The sequence below is a fragment of the Porites lutea genome, chromosome 1 (genome assembly GCF_958299795.1).
Source record: "Porites lutea chromosome 1, jaPorLute2.1, whole genome shotgun sequence".
NCBI classification, from domain to species: Eukaryota; Metazoa; Cnidaria; class Anthozoa; order Scleractinia; family Poritidae; genus Porites; species Porites lutea.
This window is the reverse complement of record NC_133201.1, coordinates 54,484,095-54,505,732: the sequence shown is the minus strand read 5'-3', so window position 1 is coordinate 54,505,732 and position 21,638 is coordinate 54,484,095. Positions and strand designations below refer to the sequence as shown.

General features: G+C 40.3%; 3 protein-coding genes across 3 annotated transcripts; 1 reads left to right on the top strand and 2 right to left on the bottom strand.

The window, feature by feature from the left end:
• Nucleotides 1-3,814: 3,814 nt before the first annotated feature.
• LOC140921874 (palmitoyl-protein thioesterase ABHD10, mitochondrial-like) lies at nucleotides 3,815-7,932 on the bottom strand. The gene is made up of 2 exons (XM_073371876.1): nucleotides 7,610-7,932; nucleotides 3,815-4,761 (listed from the first exon to the last, which is right to left on the bottom strand). The coding sequence occupies exons 1-2, from the start codon at nucleotides 7,899-7,901 to the stop codon at nucleotides 4,280-4,282; spliced, it is 774 nt and encodes a 257-aa protein (XP_073227977.1). The 5' UTR covers nucleotides 7,902-7,932; the 3' UTR covers nucleotides 3,815-4,279.
• Nucleotides 7,933-15,886: 7,954 nt separating this feature from the next.
• Nucleotides 15,887-16,469, bottom strand: LOC140921992 (TP53-regulated inhibitor of apoptosis 1-like). The gene is made up of 2 exons (XM_073372016.1): nucleotides 16,268-16,469; nucleotides 15,887-16,033 (listed from the first exon to the last, which is right to left on the bottom strand). Exons 1-2 carry the CDS (start codon nucleotides 16,412-16,414, stop codon nucleotides 15,941-15,943), a joined length of 240 nt encoding a protein of 79 aa, XP_073228117.1. The 5' UTR covers nucleotides 16,415-16,469; the 3' UTR covers nucleotides 15,887-15,940.
• Nucleotides 16,470-16,574: 105 nt separating this feature from the next.
• Nucleotides 16,575-20,515, top strand: LOC140921750 (protein misato homolog 1-like). The gene is made up of 3 exons (XM_073371758.1): nucleotides 16,575-17,293; nucleotides 18,687-18,965; nucleotides 19,607-20,515. The coding sequence occupies exons 1-3, from the start codon at nucleotides 16,577-16,579 to the stop codon at nucleotides 20,369-20,371; spliced, it is 1,761 nt and encodes a 586-aa protein (XP_073227859.1). The 5' UTR covers nucleotides 16,575-16,576; the 3' UTR covers nucleotides 20,372-20,515.
• Nucleotides 20,516-21,638: the final 1,123 nt, after the last annotated feature.

Below are 21,638 nucleotides of genomic sequence, written 5' to 3'. Positions count from 1 at the left end.
TCTCGCAAAATGTTATGCAAATGTGGCAGCTGATAATTCAAAGTAAAATTAACACTAAAATAAGCATAGAACAGTAGCTGTTATTAATTCTTTGGCTAGTTTCGTTTAAGTTCAACAGACGTACTGAAGAAATAGCCTGAAAGACAAATCATAAAACACTGCATGCTTGCATGACTTGTGCTTGAGGGTTTTTCAATTTCTAGATACTTATTTCTAGTACTTATTCTCAGTTAACAAAAAACTAAAACGCCGATTTAAATTGAAACTTAAACATGTCACTTAAGCCATAATCTGCCTTCGACACTCTCGCGGGTTTGTCGTTTTGAAGAGACTGTTTTTATATAAAATAGGAAATGTGTACCTATAATAGCAGTGATAGTTTAAGACAAGCCTGTTCCAGGCACTGAGATAGTTGGGCCCGCTGAATTGAGAAAGCGGGAAGAAGAAAGTAAAACGGTAGGAAACTGCCCGCCAACTTTTCGCGTGCCTTTTTTTTTCGCGTCTTCCCCACTATCTGAGAGCCTGGAACAGGCTAGTTTAAGACCTGAGAATTTTCAATTATGTAGATATAGCACTTCCAACTTCAACCATACTGAAAGAAAACAAGAACTATAACCGAGTTACATAATTATATTACTAGCAAGATGAAACTAAGCAAACACTGTAACTTCTCGTGAGAGTTATTAAGAATCTTCAAACCTTGCTTGTGAATACGTACAGTGCATCTAAAGAAACGCCAAAGGTGAAAAACCATATTGCTAAACTTCATTTAGTCTTGTATTGAATGTGTCCGTCTACTACCGTGAGTTCGTCTATCGCACTAACCTTTAACAATTCGACAAAACTGGCCAATCAGATTTTCGAATTAGCAATGAATTTCAACTAAAGTACATTGAATTTCGGTCGGGTAAACACAAAGCTTTTAAAATGAGCAAGAGTGGTCGTGGAGACTGAAATTGCATGCGTGGAATTATCGCTGCGGGATTTAATTCAAGTAAAGAGTTGAAACTCGAATATGCAAATATTCAAAGAGGGTGTGAATGGGGTTAACCGACTGGCGACAAAGGGCGAAAAATACTACTGACTACCGACAAAACGAGTAAAAAACTACCGACTACCGACTGGAAAAATATTAACCGACTACCGACATAGGCTGACATTATCAATATCTGTTTCAAAAAAAAGAGCATTTTGCATTTTTTTTCTAGCCGTTAGGAAGTAACCTCTTTAAGTTTTTGACTCATCAGATGGTCTAACAGAAAGCACTTCCTCTTTTGTTGATGCGAGTACATCACTACAACTAATATCATAATCTCAGAAGCCACACCTTAAAGATGCTACCGATTTGAAAATGCTACGTAGATGATATTTTTTCCCTATGGGACATAAGTAAACCAGACATGGTAGATTTCTTCAAATTCACGGAACAAGTAAACTTACTTCACCCTACTACTAAATAAGCACTTTGCATGATTTTAGCTACAAGATTTTTCTTTTATTGCTGCAAAAAGTTGAAAAAAAAAAAACATTTATTTTCACTCAAAATGGCTTGACCACCTGCTACTTATTACGTCATATCTTCAGACCATAGAAACTGATCATCACTGAACTTGTCTCAAAATGCGTGCGAGGATGCGAGGCATAAACGAACATCTACTGAAAACGTCGGGTGCTGATGTTTTATCCTCTTGGGAAAATCCAAGAAAAACCTAAAGGGGTGTGTGTGTGTGGGGGTGGGGAGGTGGCATCCACCCCCCCACCCCTTGTATGTCCGAGGGTTAAAGTGTCATTTCTTTGAGGAAAGAAAATTATGGCAAAGGACATGATGCTTGTTACAGCCAAAACGTTAGAGGTATAGATATGCAACCTGTCACCCCTTGTAGTTTTTCACTAAGAATAATTTAAGTATCCAAAAGGCTAGAGTTCATTAACTGATTAATTACTTTAATTACTGTGCCCTGTAATCGAAAGGGAAACCAAGTTCGCATTATATTCAGTATATTTTACAATAAAAGGTTTGGTGATTTTATCAGTACTCATGATATTCATTTGGCAAACAATGGTGAAATACACGATCATGTTGCATAAACAAACAATAGTTAATGAAGTTTAAGGGCAATCAAATGATGCATTCTTACAAGTTTTACTCTTTGCTAAGGGATCAAAGTCTTGAAACTGGGTGAAATACATAAAAAATATTAATAATTAACAATCGTTTTTACTTATTAACTGAGATTTTACGACAACCGACAAAAATCAAAAAGTTTAACCAACTACCGACAAAGATCGAAAATTTGAACCAACTACCGACAAAGTAACTGAATTTTAACCGATAACCGACAAGTGGACCCCCCCATTCAGACCCTCTTCCAAAGGCTCAGCGAACAACTTGCCGGTTAAAAAATTTTGGAAATGAAATTGCTCAATGAATTATGAATAAATTTATTGTAAATCCTTGCAAACGAAGCAATATCTTTCATGAAAGTGTTAAGAAACTAAAATTAAATAAAAAAGGGTAAACTTTTGCACAAAATTGGTGACCGGTGAGTTCATGCGGAAAAGTTATGCAGCATCTTGAATCTTGTTTACTTTGACAGCTGAAGCTTACAGGGTTTTGTGTCAACTTGTCTTAACTGTCTTTTTCCACTGTATGTACAAAATGAAATACAGTTGCTATCAAGAGTCTTCTATTATTCATGGCTGGTTTGTTTAGTGGGGTTTTTGGTTGACAAATAGCAAAAATAGCGGCGAGCGAAGCGAGCCCAGCGGTGGCCTGGGGAGGGGAAAGGGCGGTGGAGCCTGGAGACATGCCTTTGATGCCGCCCAGACGACGATAGTATCCCGTGATGCATTTTTCCAGAAGCATCCCGCAATATCGCAGTCATGGCAGACTACATCGTGAAATGAGATCGTTTTCTCGTCAGTTTTTTTCTCATTTCCTCTAAATTCAACCTGCTTACTACGGAGACCCGTTAATGCGGACAACGGACACTTGTTTCTTGCCCGAGTTGAAAGAAACCGTGGAAAGGTCTATTCAAATGCAACAATTACAATTAATTACAATTCCAATTTCTATAGCGTCAAAATCCCTATAGTTCTAAGTCGTTTACATAACACTGAGCTGAATGATTGAATGGTATTGGATATCTTTCATTCAAAGACGGTAAGTATTAAATCAGCAAAACTTTTTAAGGGGCCATGTATACTGGTCTATGAATTCCAACCTGGCCGAGTTAAACTCGGGTCTACACGAGAACAAATCCAGCTTGTGGTCAGGGCGGGACTTGAAATTGAGGCCTCCCGATTATAATTCCAGCCCTCTAACCGCTCGGCCGTACTCCCTTTAGCTCATATCATATGGACACCAGGATTAAAAGGACACGGTAACCGCCCTGCAAGGGGTTTACTAAGAATAGTTACGCTACGTTGACGACACTTTTACCGCTGTACACCAAGACGAAATCGAAGATTTTCATGAGCACCCCAACGGACAGAACGCGGACATACAGTTTACTAAGGAGATTGACGAAAATGGTAACTAAAAACACCTTTTCGCGACTGCTTGGTCACTAGCGACAAAAACAGACTATGAAACAACAGACTTGTGAAATGACTCCTGGGTTCAAACCTTTCAAAAGGTTTAAAATATCCACTATGCATAGAGCTATTTTACATCATTTTTAAGCATTGTTAGCCAGTGTGTTGCCGTCGGAATAGGCCCTTTGTAGCTTGCCATTCTCGTGGTACAAAACCGCCACGCTGAGACCCAAAAGTCGCACTGGAACAAGACAAACAAAGGAAATTACCATTTAGAATTATGTATGCCTTTTGTTGGTCTTTCCCCAGCGCGACTTTTGCATCCCAGCATGGCGGTTTTGTGCCATGTGAATGGCAAGCTGCAAAGGGCCTATTGTCTCTCGAGACCAACAGGTCCTACAGTAGAAAGAGAACTCTATATAGTTAGTGTGGATTAGCTTGTTCCAGGTGTTCAGATAGCAGAGTGCGGGCGAATAATTGACGAGGAAAAAAAAAAACGAGAGGAGACTAAAGAGGCAAAAGGGAGGTTCCCTGGCTCTCTCCCCAGTCTCCCTCGTTTTTTCCCTGCGTACGATTTATCTTGCTCCCCACCGTCTGAACACCGCGCTCTACGATCTAAACCGGCCTCGAACAGGCTAGCAATGCAGGCAAAAGCATTGTGAGACATTAAGCCATGTATGCATCACTTCACATCATAGTGTGTATTCATGTATCACAAAAAAGAAACACGGTTCTGAATATTTTATTGAACTTGTTCAATCAGTTGTCCTAATGTCCTCATTAAAAACTGTAGATTACCTGGGGCAGAAAGTCTATGACCTCCATCTTTAATTAATGTCACATGAACATCATTACTTGCAAGTTGCTCAACAATATCAAGGGACACCTGATATGGTACGTCCTTGTCTTTCATTCCGTGGATCAGACGGACAGGACAGTGAATAGGGTACACCTCATTTTCCTTTAGCATATGTTTCCTGGCCTCTTTGATCACTTTAAAATCTAACACATACGGCTCTTTGGGGCTGTACTCTGATGGTATGATCCATTTTCCTGTAGACTCCACTTCTGCTTTGATTTCACTAGGAAGGTTGTCATACCGACGAGACAAAAAGTCCACAGCACTAGCTATTCCAACAAGTCCTTTGATTCGGTCAGGTCTCTCAATAGCAACACGAAGCATGACCCAGCCTCCAAGACTTGACCCAACTAGGATTTGGGGACCTAAAAATTTTGAAACTGTCAGCACATATCATCCACTAAAATTACGTTTATGAGGTATTGAATCAGAAGAAACAAGGTAGCTGGTGCAGACGTAAACTTTCTTACAAGTAAATATGCAGGAGTTGAGCATGTAGGGCAAAAAAGGTGAGCAAACCCCGAAAATCAGGTTCAAAGCATAACAGTAAGCTGAAGAGTAAAAGATCAACCAGCCTCACTTCTATGGTTCAGTTAAATTTACTTTTGATGTTGAGAACTATGAAAGAACTTACAGGAAGCCCTGCGGATACTGTAAAAGTAAGGTACATGTACCACTCTTGGTCCCAAGAGTGACTAATATTAATTCTCTCCTAACATAACAAATTCTTTAAGAAAATGAATGGAAATCTGTCTGGAGAATTTGGATGTGGATATACTGAGGCCTAAAGGGTCAGTACACACAAAACCACACTATATGAAACAACCATTGCACTGTATGAGTATATACTTTGCTAACTTGTTTTCAACAACCTTTTGGAATTACAGAGTGTGCTCTGGGGTCATCAACTTGGCTACTGTTTTCCACATTAAGTCACAAGATACAAAATTTTTGTTTCCATGGTGCCTAAATAGTAAAAACATGTATTTTTCCAGTCTCTATTAATGGCCCTTCATTATAATGCCATTTCACTGTACTACAAAGTCTATAATTGTAAGTTAGTAACCTTTGTGAGAGAAGCGAAATGTCTGTAGCAGCAGGGAGCATTGAGAGGTATCTGTATTCACAGTGGGCTAAGAATTTCTTAACTTTGTTTGATCTGTGTCCCCACTAAGCATAAGATTGTTAACTTTCTAGAAAAAAAAATATGTTAAATAAATCCATGGCTGGCTGATCCCCATGAGCTGGGTAATCTTACTTATTTTGTACTCTCGTATTTTGTACTCTCTCTCTCTCTCTCTCTCTAATTTCATGTTGTACCCTTCTATGACGAGGATAGCCTGTGAATACAAACTTTCTTAATGCTCCCTGCTGTCAGGAACGTTTTGCAAGAGATGCAAAACATCCCTAGCAGCAGGGAGGGTTGAGAAGTGTCTCTACTGTTTGGTCTGTGTCCCCAGTAAAAAGATTAAGGAGGCACTAATTTATAACTTTGACAGGGTCCTTTACAACGTCAGCTCCCTTGCCCAGAGTTGGCTAGGGGGACTGCCGATAAAAGGTCCATAACTGAGCCAAACGCTGCTCAGACGTTCCATTTTTAAACCAACAACCAACTCCCACTTTCCCTTTAAAGATGACAAGAATCTGAACCCTCAAATTTTTGTGGGGGCCCTTTGAAAAATTGAATTCGAAGGGTCCACTTTTTGTCTGCACCTTTGAGAAATTTGTCCAGAGGTTCCAAATTTTGTCAGCTTCTTTGACGAAAAAATCTGAACCCCGTTTGAAAACCTGTCATCCTTAGGGAGGAGGGTTGCGGATAAAAAATGGAACGTCCCCTCTTCACATGTAAATGGCAGCGTTTCACCAGGACGTTACATGTCGACAGAAATCGATCATATTAAAGCTAGTTGATAAGTCAGTAGTATGCAACTATCCCCCGAAGCGGACTACAAGTAAACAGTGGTGGATATATACCCAGACACAAAGCATCGAGGTATATATCTAGCACTGTTCACTGCCCCTGAGGAGGATAGCTGTTTTAGTATTTACCAAATCAGTTGGATAAAATAAAAAAAGTAACCTTTTGCAAATTGAAAACGTCACTTAGTAGGTACATTGTTTAGAACTGACAAACATTTTGGGGATTTTCTCAAAAAAAATTTTATTATTTTGTTGTAAATTCAGCATGAAAATAATTTTTTACCAACTAGAAATCACTGATAAGCCAAAGTTCGTTGCTTTTTTGGCATTTGTTTGCACGAATGCTTCATTTAACGCTCAAATTTTGAGACGCTATCTTGGCTCCGGTCGCAAAACAGTGAATAGCCAAGGATATTCCGAGTTACGGGAGCCAATCAAAATGCACGAAAATTGCTATTTAATGATTTGGTAAATACTAATGCTCGATATTTGAAATAATTGCCGTTGATTAGTTAATTCAATTTGTCGATAAAAGTCGATAATCACAATTTTCTCAGCACAGGTAATCAATTTCCATAGACCTCTGAGACTTTTTGGAGAATATCTGTTGAGGATTTACGTGAACTTTACACGAATGCCGCGTAAGGAGAAGGATTCTTCAAACGCACACAGATGCTTAGCATTTACAAAAGGATATAAACACTGTTCTAATGCATCCGGAGACGAATGCTACAAAAGCTCAAAAAGACTTTTGAGAAAGTCCTTCGTCTGATTTAATGATGGTGCAAAACTTTTCGAATGGATGTTAATAATTTGGTAATAGATATTGAAACTGTTGCCTCTGATCCTTTTTTCCGGATAAAAATCGAACTCTAACATCAATTTCGATAGGAATCGATAATCACACGAAATTTTATGATCAACTTTTATCGATTTCAGATATCTTTGGATTGATTAGTATGGACAGTATCGATTTAATTGGTCTTCGACAAACGCAGACTGCAGACTTGCAGACTGGCAGGTAAACGAGGCTAACATTGTTGTGACACGCTTTAACAGATTCTCTATCCCTAAACTAAACTTTTATCTAGGCTTAAAGTTTAGGGATAGGGAATCTGTTAAAGCATTTTACAACATTGTTTACCTCGCTTACCTGCCAGTCTGCCTGCAGTCTGCGTTTGTCGCACACCGCGATTTAATTGAGCCCGTTCTACTTGTGGCAGGTCTACGTCCTGGTTTGACACGAGCCTTTTTTAAGAAACAGTGTTTATAACGTTCAATTACGTCCCATACCACTCGCCACATTATCAAGGATTGACAGCACATCCTCTTTCCTCATGCCAATCGTACATTCTTGACTTTTCCCACTGGATTTGCCGTGCCCCCTGTAATCGAATCTCACGTACGAATGTCCAATTTCTTTGCAAAATCGCTCAAGAGCCGTTGCTTTTGTGCCATCCATGTTTGACATCAACCCGGGCAAAAATATTACCCCTGGAAGTTTTCCCGGGGAGTGTCGATACGCGAGGAATTCTTCAGGAGCTGGAGATATATATTGAACTGCTGACGCGGTATTTGCACTCATTTTTCTCCAATATATGGTTGATACTCGAGTAAAAACCGATTGCAGCCTCATTTTGCCGCCATTTTAATCAAATGACTTCTTCATTTACGCTGAAACGGACCGTCCCTTATGCTAGGTTTGGCTGCATGTGGCGTCGGGGGAGGGGGAAGGGATGACCCATTTTCTATTTTCGAATCCTTCATAATACACACTGTTTGATCCCCAAATTTGCATAAACTGTTATTTTCAAATGCTCCTGGAAGAACTGCATATTCCCTAGAGCATTTGAAAACATCAAATGACACAGGTTTGGGGTGGGGGAAGGTGTGTGTGTGGGGGGTGGGGGAGGGGGGTACAAACACGATGTAATATGATGGACAATGCAAAGAAATCAACTTGCCCAAAACCTAGGCATACTTGACAGGTCATAGTCTGATATGTCATCTGTCTCCTTGCCCCACCATCATTATAAAGTTTGGACGTGGAAGCAAGAGCATTTCTCTTGATAGTGGATGGTTAAAAATGTTGTACTTAGGGCCTAGGAGTGGTGTGAAATTTAGGGTTAACTCCGAACTCTAGGGTTAGTTAAAATGCCCAATTTTCTGAATAAATCCGCTTGCTTTTGAGCCTTAGACAATGTGAAATAACCCAGTCCACACATACTTCCTTGGAGATGAGTCCATAATTGGGTGATGTGGTCTTGAAACTTGACACTGTGGATGAGCCTGTAGTCCTTCGTCTGATCTGATATGACGCTCTCTTATTCCATGTAGGACCTTACGTAATTCAGATTCCCTGGCTTTAGGAAAGTAAAAGCGGTGAAAATAGATTGTTCTTCTTTGAGCCTTTGGTGTGTCCTTAATATTGTGACAAATTTCAGGCTGAAAAGAGAGTAACATTTCAAAATTTGAGGACTGCCAAGCCACAAAATATTATTGTACTTCACCTGTTTGAAACAACTTGACAATGGTTGACTGCGATGAACTAGAACTAGACAAACACAGACAAGCAACTAGTCTGTGACAAGTCAGAAACAGCTGCTTGTAAAATGCCACAGTGTAACTGAAGCAATCGGAGTTGTCAACAATGAGAAATTTGTTAAGACACAAGTCTTCAAAACTCAATAAAAAATAAAAGATGAAGGGCTACTCTTAAAATATGGTAAATTATCATTTTAATGTATAAAATTGTGTCTTGCATTTTACCATTGGAAATCTAAGTTTTCACAAAAATTACTGGCCCTTACCTTCACCAATAATATTTATTGGAAGGTTTATTAAAATTAATCTAAAGTTACCAGTAACTACAGTTGAACCTCCATTAATCAGCCACCTATTCTATATGCAGCCGCGGCCACCTTTTGTTCTGTCCCAATGAGTTTACCATTCTTGTCAACTCTATCAAGCGGCCATCAAATGCTTAATACAGTTAATTTGGCTTCATTTTAAGAATACGATGAAGGAAAAGACATTCCGAGATAGAAGGCGACGACCAGTTGTGGAGCAGTAATGCTTCTGATTATGCTAATTTATGACAAACCTTTACTGAGCAGCCAACCTCTATTAAGCAGCCACTTGCTAGTACTCTGAGGGTGGCTGCTTAATTGAGGTTCATTAACTGTATATTCACCTTTCAAGATATACTATGACTGAATTATCAGAAATTTATCCTAAAATACACTGACATTAATATTACAAAAAATATGAAAAAAGTTACAAAATACAATGTCATTACCTCCTACCTAAACAGAAAGAATAGAATGCAACCTAGACGTGTACAACTTTTTGCACGACAGAAACAACAAAACATCAATAATTCTTCGAAAATTCTACGTATGCTGGCAATTTTGCATGTCACTCAATAATAATGATTTACTTCTTTTAAACATTTCTCAGACTTACTAATACCAATATTACTAATAACAGTGATAATCATTATAATTATGAAGATTTTGAACCAATGTTTAATTAAAGGTTATATGTTGAGACTCTGCAGTTTCAAACACCAAATGCCTCATTTTAATTTTGATTGGGTCCAATTGAAACAATGCTGGTTTTGAATTTTCAATTCTTTAACTTTCAAGAAAAAAAATAGTTTTGAAGCCAATAATCAAGGCTCAGTGCCCTAAGAAATATGATGTAGGGAGCCCAGTTCTCTGAACATGAGGAATGCAGGGTGCTGCCAGGAAGCATATTCTGATTTTTATGAATAGAAGACAGCCCTGATAATAAACTCAATCTTGAAAGAATGAAATAATGACGTTAAAATTTTATTCTTTCTAGAAAGGCTTGACCAGGTTTCACCATATAAGTGTATCAGTCTGTACGCTGTAACCCTTACCATTAAAAACTGAATCATTGGATTGGATTATGCAATTCTAGAGCTCTCACCTCTAAATGGCTTACAGCCATCATGGTATATGAGCCAATATTATACCATGCTCTCCAAATATGGTAACTCTATGTGTCTGCTCAAAATTAAAGTTGAAAATCGGTGGTTTTTACAAATGAAGTCAGGAAAAATTCTCAATATTTTGTGGGTGTTTTTTAATAAACCAATTATCCCACTCGCGCTTGTTGGATATGAGATGATTAAAGCCAACTCATATCCAACGCGCACTCTTGGAAAAATTGTTAAATATTCTACCATCAACTTTTTTACTAACACAAAGGTTTAAATACTACGTGCAACCCCACCAAATGGACTAGACATGTGCATCTCTCAAAAGAGATCTAGACACATTGCTTTTTGAAGTACATGAGTTTAAGATGAGTGACTATTCAAATATTGTTACAACGTAAGTTTCTTTTAACTGAAATAATGTAAAAAATAGAGTTAGGACACAGTGCAAGCCAGCAAGCAATGTGAGCCATGTGAAAGAAAAATAGAAAAAAATCGAAAAAGCAGTAATAAAAATAATATGCAAAAAAATAACCGAAAGCTAACCTTTGTAAATGAGTGCATACGCCAAAACGTGCTGTTGTGTATTAGGACCCAGACTCCCTCTCGGTAGGACATTGTAACGCCTGACTAGGGAATCAGGAGCCACGAGTCGTGTAGGCGAAATAAAGCCATCGTCCAAGGTTGAATCCGTTGTAATCTTCCATTATTTGCCGACCAGATCGGTCACAACATTGGCGACGAGGGTAAAACAAGATCCCAAGAAGTCAGCGAGACGAACAGTTCGCGAGAAACATGGACGATAATGAACGAAACCATATCAAAACATTCGACTGTCATGGGGACCAAAACACGCTTGGCTTGCGATGGAAACGGTGGCTGACAGCTTTCGAACTATTTGCAGATGGCAAAGGCTTAATTCTAAATGAAGACAACGCGAACAACAGGCAGAGGAGACGTGCATTAATGCTCCATCTCGCGGGACCCGATGTTCAAGATATTTTCCTTACCCTGCCGAACACGGGAGATGTGAAAGATTACCGGAAAGCGGTCGATGCACTGAACGCATACTTCGCTCCCAAAGTCGACACTACGTATGCTAGACACTGTTTCCGACAGCTAATTCAAGCACCAGGGGAAACAATCCGACAGTTTGCAACCAGACTCCGACGAGCATCGAAAGATTGTGACTATGGCGAAGATACAGATAACCAAATTCGTGATGAAATCCTCTGCAAGTGCACCAGCACGTACATAAAACGAAAACTCCTGGAAGAACGTCAAGGCCTCACTTTAGCTAGAGCGCTTGAAATCGCCCAGAACTGCGAAAAAGTCGACGCACAGCTTGCTGCAATGACCATAGAGGAAAAGGGAGAGAATTCAGCTAGTGTAAACCGCATAGAGGGAACAAAGACTGGCCATGGCAAGAGAAATCAGTCACGAGGTACCAAAACCGGCCGTGAGAAAACTTGTTACCGATGTGGTAGAACCGGACATTTCGGTCGAGATTCTAACTGTCCAGCAAGAGGTAAATTCTGCCATCGATGTGGGCTGGAAGGACATTTTCAAGAGCAGTGCAGGACCAAGCAGAAAGGTGAAGAAAAGCAAAAACAAACCAAAGGCCACAGGAACCCCAAGGGAGGTGCCGCAAATATGGTTGGTTGCCACAACGAAGAAGAGGAACCAGGGTATGCTTTTACGGTAGGAGGCAGGAATGAGAAGATTGAAGTAACCGTTGGAGGTTGTAAGCTGAACATGATCATAGATTCTGGAGCAAGCACTAACATCATTGACAAGGAAACATGGGAGTGGTTGAAGAAAAACAAAGTGAAGTGCGAATCAGCTCGCTCGAGTAGAAAACTCTATGCCTACGCATCCCAGACACCACTTGATGTGATAGGAACATTCTCCTGTGAAGTCTCTGCAGGAAGCAATACTGCTAGTGCCAAATTTTGTGTGATTAATGGTGAAGGAGACCCCCTTCTGGGGAAGGACACTGCAACTAGTCTAGGCGTACTGAAAATAGGGATTGGCATCGCTGCAGTAACTGCAGACCCACAGACCATTGGTGGGATCCTGCAACAGAAGTACCCAAATGTTTTCAGCGGCGTTGGAAAGTTGAAAGACAGAGCAGTACAGCTCCACATCGACCCCAATGTGACGCCAGTAGCACAGCCGATGCGGAGGACTCCGTTCAGCATGAGATCAAAGTTGGAAGAAAAGATTAAAGAACTCATTGAACTAGACATTATTGAACCTGCACAGGGGCCCACACCATGGGTTAACCCAATTGTTGTTGTCCCAAAATCTGGGGGTGACATCCGTCTTTGCATTGACATGCGAAGGGCTAACAAAGCAATACGAAGAGCCAGACACCCGATCCCTACTGTTGATGAGATTACTCAGAGCATAAGTGGCAGCAAGGTATTCTCCAAACTTGACCTTAAGTGGGGATATCACCAGCTTGAGCTTTCCCCAGAATCCCGAGAGATTACTACGTTTGCTACCCACTGCGGTCTGTTCAGATACAAGAGACTATTGTTTGGTGTTAACTCTGCTTCTGAACAGTACCAGTACGAGATCCAGACGGCACTTGCGGGTATAGAAGGGCAAGAGAACATTTCAGATGACATCATCATACATGGTAGAGACCAGAAAGAGCACGATTTGCGGTTGGAGAAAGTAATTGTGAGATTAAAGGAACGTGGACTGACCCTCAATGCAGAAAAGTGCCAGTTTAGCATGGATAAACTCACATTCTTTGGCATGGTATTGTCCGGGAACGGGATCAGTTGCACAGAAGAAAAGGTGAAAGCCGTGAAAGAGGCACGAGAACCTCGAACGGTATCAGAAACCCGAAGTTTTCTTGGGCTTGTAAACTACTGTGGCCGCTTCATACCCGACCTGGCAACGGTATCTGAGCCCTTACGTCGCCTGACAAAGTCAGGGACCCCTTTCGTGTTTGGAGGTGAACAGAAGAAGGCGTTTCAGGAGCTAAAAGAGCGATTGACCTGTGCTGAGACTTTGGGGTACTTCGACAAAGATGCCCCAACCCAAGTGATTGCTGATGCCAGCCCTGTTGGACTGGGAGCGGTACTGACCCAAAAGCAGAAGAATGGACCGAGAGTCATCTGCTATGCAAGTCGTAGTCTGACAGACACCGAGAGAAGATATTCGCAGACAGAGAAAGAGGCCCTGGCACTCGTATGGGCCTGCGAAAAGTTCCATCCCTATGTGTATGGTGTGCCATTTGATCTTGTTACGGATCACAAGCCGCTGGAAGTTATTTACGGCCCAAGGTCAAAACCCTGCGCACGCATTGAAAGATGGGTGTTACGAATGCAGCCATACAAATTCAAGGTCAAGTATGAGCCTGGGCCGAGCAACATTGCTGACCCCCTCTCAAGGCTAGTGGGAAATCTAAAAACCAGCAGCAGTCACTCAGCTGAAGCCGAGGAATATGTCAGATTTGTAGCCAGAAATGCGACCCCCTGTGCTATGACTACACGAGAAGTGGAAGAAGCCTCAGCAATCGATGAAGAACTCTGTGCAGTCAAGGAATGCCTAAACGGAAAACCGTGGGACCAGCTAGCCTACAAGAAATACCTCCCATGTAGTAGTGAACTGTGCAGCATTGGACAATTGATACTAAGAGGAACAAGAATCGTTATCCCGAAGAAACTCAGACCCAGGGTGTTGTCTCTCGCTCACGAAGGTCATCTGGGCATCGTTGGAACTAAACAGAAGTTGCGCAGTAAAGTGTGGTGGCCCGGGATGGAAAAGGATGCTGAAAAACACTGTAAAACCTGCTATGGATGTCAGTTAGTCAGCCGTCCCAGCCCACCAGAGCCTATCAGGAGCACAGCATTGCCGACTGGACCATGGAGAGATTTGGCAATTGATTTGCTCGGACCACTTCCCACTGGTGAGTCCATTCTGGTCGTCGTTGACTACTATAGTCGCTACTACGAGATAGACATCATGAGATCCACAGTTGCCTCTAAAGTCATCTCGAGTCTGGAAGAGATATTTGCAAGACATGGTCTACCTGAGAGCTTGACATCTGACAATGGACCACAGTTCGTAGCAACAGAGTTTACAGAGTACATGGAGCAGCAGGGAATCAGACACCACAGGGTAACAGCAAAATGGCCCCAGGCAAATGGAGAAGTTGAGCGCCAAAATAGCTCACTTCTGAAAAGGCTCCAAATCGCACATGCTCAAAAGAAGGACTGGAAGAAAGAGCTGAATGTTTATCTTGCAGCGTACAGAAGCTTACCTCACCCAACGACTGGTGTAAGCCCCGCCGAGCTGCTCTTCGGACGGAAAGTACGCACCAAGCTTCCTGAGCTGAGCGATGTACATGTCGAACAAGAAGTGCGTGATAGGGACAACGAACAGAAGAGTAAGAGCAAAGCGTACGCTGACATGCAAAGGAATGCGAGGTACTCAGAGGTACTTCCTGGAGATCAAGTGCTAGTGCAACAAGAGAGGAAAAATAAGCTCACAACCCGTTTTGAACCAAGTCCGTACACTGTGGTAAACAAGCACGGGAACAGCTTGATCGTGCAATCTCCAGGAGGAGCCCAATACTCCCGCAATACATCTCATGTAAAGAAACTGCTAGAGAATGGTGATACACATGATGATACACCAAGTGTACCGGAAGTGGTGGTGACCGGGGAGCCCCACAAGCAGGATAAGCTGACCCCGCAGCAGAGTGTGGTGATACCGGAACCAAATGTTATTGAGCCTGAAGTTCCACTTAGGAGGTCCCAGAGACACAGAGTGGCCCCAAGTTATCTCAAAGACTATTGTACTTAAACTTTAGAGACACTGAATTCTCACAGACATTGTTGACATTGTTGTTAGTCCATGTTTATGTTTATTGGACCAATTATTATTTTGTTTCTACTTCTGTTAAATGTTATTGTTCGCTATCTAAATGGGGAGGGATGTTGTGTATTAGGACCCAGACTCCCTCTCGGTAGGACATTGTAACGCCTGACTAGGGAATCAGGAGCCACGAGTCGTGTAGGCGAAATAAAGCCATCGTCCAAGGTTGAATCCGTTGTAATCTTCCATTATTTGCCGACCAGATCGGTCACAACACGTGCTTAACCCTAATCCGTAAAAAAATTTTTTAACCCTAAACAGCGCTTAACCCTGATCCATAAACCAAGTGCTTAACCCTAGTCCGTAAAATAAGCACTTAACCCTAATCAGTGAAAGTCGATCAATACTGCATAATTCTACAAATATTCTATCAGCAGAGCCTAGGAACTAAGCAGGAAACATTTTTCATGCATTTACAATTTCATAAAACTGTCTTTTTTTCCATGGCTCTTATGACTCACTGGCTCGCAGATTGTCCAGACCCAAAAAAACAAGTAGGTCCCATAGAACTTTCTAAAATCAGTACAGTAATTCAACAGTCTTATCTTCTGTGTCTTCACTGCTGTAACAACAGTATGTCTTCTTACATTTACAATTTGCACATGAATATAGGAACAGATGAAAGTAAGAGATGTTCATCTTTAGGAAGTCTGCTTCTGGAGTTTGCCAAGTAGGTATCCATTTCTTCTACAGCTTTCACTTTAATACAAGTCCATAACAAGTACTGACATCAATTTATTGCAGGTATGACATGTTACCAACAATCATCTTCCTGGAGGTGGTTGCTTTTCTCTTTCAGTCCCAAGAATATTTGCTTCAATCTCAGAAAGATCTATGTTTCTTTCTTTGATAGCTTTCTGTGGAAGCAAAAAAAACAAACATCTTTGATGTTACCTGTTACCACAGGAGTTCTGTCACGTGGAGAGAATTTAATTAACTATCCCAAAATTGACATAAGAAACAAATGGAACTACCACCTATAGCAACATTTCAGCCTACCGATCCGATCTCATCGTTTTCTTATATACTTTGCTCTGTTTTTTTTTAGGAAAAAAATACAATATTAAATAATAATAACTAAAACTCTTTACCAAAACACACGTTCTGTAGCTCTTCAGCAACTCACTGCAAGGATCGCTCTTGTGATCCCCTTTGAGGTAACTTTCCGAATACCAAACATTGAAGCAAGCATCGTATTCTTTCTTCAAGTCATTACATTCAGGTCCTATACTATTCATTCCTCTGAATCGGTTACGATTCTCTGCGAAATAGGTATCGTGCAACAGTCTTACTTTTTTACACTACTGTGTACGCGAGTCTGCGATAAGTTAGCGGTTTTAAAGTAGGTACTTCATGTATGGGTAAATGTATTGTACCACAACTTCGACTTAACGACAAACATGGCGGGCAGTTCGACCAGAGAGGTAATAACACTTCAATTTGGACATTATTCCAACTTTGTCGGGACCCATTGGCTGAACATCCAGGAAAACAGCTTTTGTTACGACCCAAACTCTTCAAATCAGCAAGAAATAAACCACGATGTCTTGTTTAGGGAAGGTTTAACCGCGCGAGGTCAGCAAACCTATACTCCACGACTGATGATTTTTGATTTAAAAGGAAGCCTTAGAAGTTTACCACAGTACGGTACTTTGTATCAAACTTCATCCTACCATAACGAATCTCCTTGGTGGGGAGAGGTGTCTGTACACGAGTCTAAACCCGAGCCTAAAAATGAGTTTCAGCTGGACCTAGAAGCCGAGGAACTTGAGGCTATGGCTGTTGATAATCGAACCCGTGATCAGGCTTATGCTGTTGACAATGAAACGAGTAATCGCCCGTCAATCAGTTTTGTCAGTGAAGATGATGACAAGCCTTTAAGAGAGAAATTTTATGACCTTGATCAAGACATTTCCGTGTGGTCAGATTTTTTAGGAACTTCGTTGCATCCTAAGTCAATTCAGTTGGTAAGAGATTTTTTGCATGGAGGACATGCTAATCCTTTTGATGTGTTTGGATATGGAGAGGGTGTTGCAAAAGATGAGTACTTTTATGATGAGTTTGAATCCAATCTTCACTTCTTTGTGGAGGAGTGTGACAGTCTTCAGGGATTTCAGGTCTCGTAATATTTATATATAATTTTTAGTGAAAAAATAGTCCTCAGAGCAGGCAGCAGAACTTGGGTAACATGCAGCCATCTTTTCCTTGTAAGCTTGGTCAATGGCTGCTGCTGCACTAAGGGACTTCACTGAGTTATTTGCCATCAACTAATATTGAAATGAACCGGTTTAAAAAGAATGTGAGTGCAACCGGTTTTAGCTGGGTTATACAAATGTACAAATGAAGTGAGAACAAAAGCTTTTCTTAACCAGATTAGGTTTCTTAAACCACCTTGCGGGGTAGTTTACCACTGGTTAACGTTATCAGTTAATCAATCACCTTTGCCCACACTGAGAATTTTCCAAATTTAGGCTTTACCATGCACCAAAGCACTTAATTCTTTTGCCTCACATCCAAGTTCATGCTAGACTTGCTGCAAGTCAACCTCTTTTTATCAGTATTTGGCCATTAACTCTAACCTGAGTGCCTGAATTGAACATTAGAAGAAAAGCAATCGACTAAGCAAAGCCTCGTAAATCAGAGGGAATTTGTAAAGTCTATTAATTTCGGCTTCTCATAGAAATTAACCTGGTTTAACTTTTTTAGCCAGGTTATTCAATAACGAACCTGGTTTAATAACTCACTAAGTGTGGCCACAGACCATAAGGGTTTAAGTTTGTGGCAAAGAATTTTTTGTCATGTTAGAACTAGGCAGGCAAGATAAGTCCATCATACCTGCTTACTCTAGGTAATGTATAAGAACAGAGACTGGACTTCATCTTGCTGGCTTGCAGACTTGCTAGCTTGCAGAACCATTTATGCACTTTTCAAAATATAAAGTTAGCTCTGCAAGGTTATTTATAATTTATTCCTTTTCAATGGTTAGTTGCCCAGTTAGACAGAATGAAGTTACTTTTCCCAATAATAGGATCACCTCCTTTGTTTTGGTAAAAAAGTATTTATTTTCTGTAAACTTCCTCAATAAAGAATAACACCCCTTCTGATGCTAGTACTAATCTAACTTCTCCACACTGGCCGCCTTAATTAAGAAGAGGTGAGTGGGTGTTATAAAGATCAGGTGGTTATAAAACACATAGTTGCATGGCCCATGAAATGGGACATTGGTTTTAAAAGAAAGAGTGTAATCTTGTATCTGTTTAGTTTTTGAAATGCTTTAGATAATCATAACTGATTAATCAAAAATGCAAACAAAATGCTCAGAAACAAACAGAAAAAAGGAAGCAAAATACAGTGAGTAAATCAGTTTATACATATTTGTTCTTAAATGGCTGTTTTTGCATCTGGGAGTCACTTAAGTAGCTATCAATTTGTGGAAAGGTGGCTACTCTAGAATGGTTGATTAAAACAAGAGAGGCAGTTGATCATCTTACTTTGCTTTTATCTTGTTAGATCTTTGCTGATGTGTGTAATGGGTTTGGAGGCTTGTGCAATTATCTGCTTGAAGAGCTCAAGGATGAATATGGAAGAAAGTCATTTGTTACATTTGGTATGACTGAAACTCAATTGCCAGATGGAACAACTAAGGAAACTGCCTACAGAATTCTAAACTCAGCTTTATCCTATGGACAGTTATCACAACACAGTGACATATTTATACCCTTGTCTCTTGCTAGTGAAGCAGTTCCACACACAGGACCCCCGAGGGAGTTTCCTCTGCTAAATTACAAGGTATACTGTTATATTTTTATTTAATTGCAAAAAAATTTTTTTTAAGAAAATAGAGGGAAGACCATCAGAATTATTTACTCCACTTTATACTAGCAATTAGTTATGATAATGACTGAAAAAATTCATATTCTGATGCACTATCAAAGAGGTTGGAATAATCTTGTCAAGGCTCTGTTGTGGTCGACTTAGTAGTAGTTGTGTACTCCATTTTGCAATATGACAATCAGCATCATACCATCTGATTGTTTTTTAGTTTACAGTTTGCAATGGTTTTTTTTTGTTTACAGTGTAAGGAGTAAGTGCTCTTCTGTGTCTTGAACTGTTACAGTAAAACCTGGCTAATATGAACACCAAACGGACATACAATTACCAAAGATTCTGTTCTTTTTCTGCGTCACTTTATTAGTTATAGTAGTCCTACTGTAAAACTTGAAAATATTGCGTCCTCTTTTTCAAGTTTCAATCTACATGTCCATATCCATCCTTGCCATCTATAGTAACAAATGACAGGAAACAGTTTCAATACCTAAATATAGTCTCGAGTAACAAAACTGGCAATTATTTGTGGAACTCAGTTGATGCAAAGACACGTTTTAGCCAGAAATAACCCCTTTAAGCAGCAATTCTGCTTTCCTTTGCAGCCATACCTATCGTACCACACAAGTTCTGTGTTAGGAGTATGTGTGGACACGATTACCATGCCATATCGGCTCATCACACAGCAAGCCTCAAACATGAGCAGCTTTATCGACAGCGTGGCACATGGAGAAAGAAAGATTGCTAGTTTTTCATTGTCTTTTCCTCTACCTGTGGATGAGAACAATTCTTTAGCCTCTTTTTTAGGATCAAGACTACAAAGTTATGGACGGGAGCTCTTACAATGCATATCACCAGGAGTGTCAAATAGTTCTTCTCTTATTTCCCAGTCTGCGGTGGTCAGAGGAATTCCGGTTACTCACGCTTATAACCCTGAAAAAAATATAAGTACCCAGACTTCTCTACAAAGTAAGAACCCACTTGAAGCATGTGCATCGGTCAATGAAATCGTCCGGACATTCCTGGAAAATGTACATCCTAATACCTCCCCTCTGTGTTGGAATGTTAACCAGGCTTGCATGGTTAAACCACCATTCCCAAATATTTTTGCCCCTAAAGTAAACAGCTATGGATTTTCAGTGGAAGGATATGTAAGACCCGAAAACACCCGAGTTAATCAGACAAATGTGCTCAGCCGCTTGGAGACAAACTCCAGTATTGGGAACATGTTGTTATCATTAGTGCAATGGGCAAAGAAAGCAAACATTAGCAAACATCATGTCTTTTTAGAATCTGGAATTGAAGCGGAAAGTTTTAACGGACTTCTAGAAGAACTGAGTAGTCTATCTCAGCGATATGAGAACCCGTGACGACAAGAACCCTCCCTGTTCCGCCACTCTAGAGATTCTTCTCTGTTTTAGGAAGAATTGGAAGTCATTTACGAACGTGGGAACTACGATCAATTAAGTCAGCGGCGAGTATCGGGTTACAAAATAGAGCAGAGTATAACCTCGATGAAATGAAGGGCCAAGGGACTGACAAAATGCGTTCGCTATAACGAGGTTTCGTTATATCGAAGTTCTTTTCCATATATTTTACTATTACTGGGGCGAAGAATATCGTTCGTTTTACCGAGGACTTCGTTATCCAAATCCAAATCCAAATCCTTTATTTAGACACGTAACACCCAGGAGCACTAAAGTTTGCCAAACACTTTCGCCAAACACTTTTACGATTTTTTTAAATAAGGAGTCTTGTTCTCACGCACACTTTTTAAAATATTTTATTATTATTTTGCCACCTTTAAATTAAATACATACACAAAATTCAGATGGATGAGGCAAGGGCCGGAAGCCCATGGAATCCAATAAAGCTTTTGAAAAGGATCACATATAAAAATATATGACCATTAAGGTGACTCGACCCAGTTTTTTTTAGGGGGTACCATCCTACTTTGAAGCTCTCTGGTATCCCCACCTTTACTTTTATCGTAAGTCTAACACATAGAATAGATAACATATAGATCAATCTACAATATAACATAAAATTTTTGGCGATCGGAGTAAATGTCACGTGGTTATAATGCCACGCTCCTTTAAGGTCTGAGTCGAAAATCAGCTGTTGCCAGCATTTTTCGTGAAAATCTCTCGGCTACACATAGTGCGCATTAGTGCCTTGCGCTGAACAGAGTTTCACCAGAATCGCAAAGACCCAATTCGAGAAATTCAGCGGTTTCCAAATTTAGGTCATAATTTATGCGAAAATGATAAGCAAACTTTACACGGATTATATCTAATAAACTACTGTATGAGATTCATCTCTGTATTTTGGGCATTCTTATAACAGATGGGTCCTTGAAAGTCAGCAAAACGCTTTAGGGCCTTGTAAATGCGCGCGATTTCGAGCAAAGCAACCATATACAAATTTGATGATAAAAGCTTAGCAAGATACAGATACAAACAAAAGCAACCCCCCTGAAACCTCGACGTGGGCTACACTTGTATGCTTTACTCAGTCACCAAACCTTGTCAATAATAGCTCCTATTTTCCTCAAGTCAAGCCTTGAACTTGTGTGCGAAATTCTCAGAGTTCCTATTTTTGTCCGTGTCTTCTTTATCCTAAGTATCCGAAATTTAG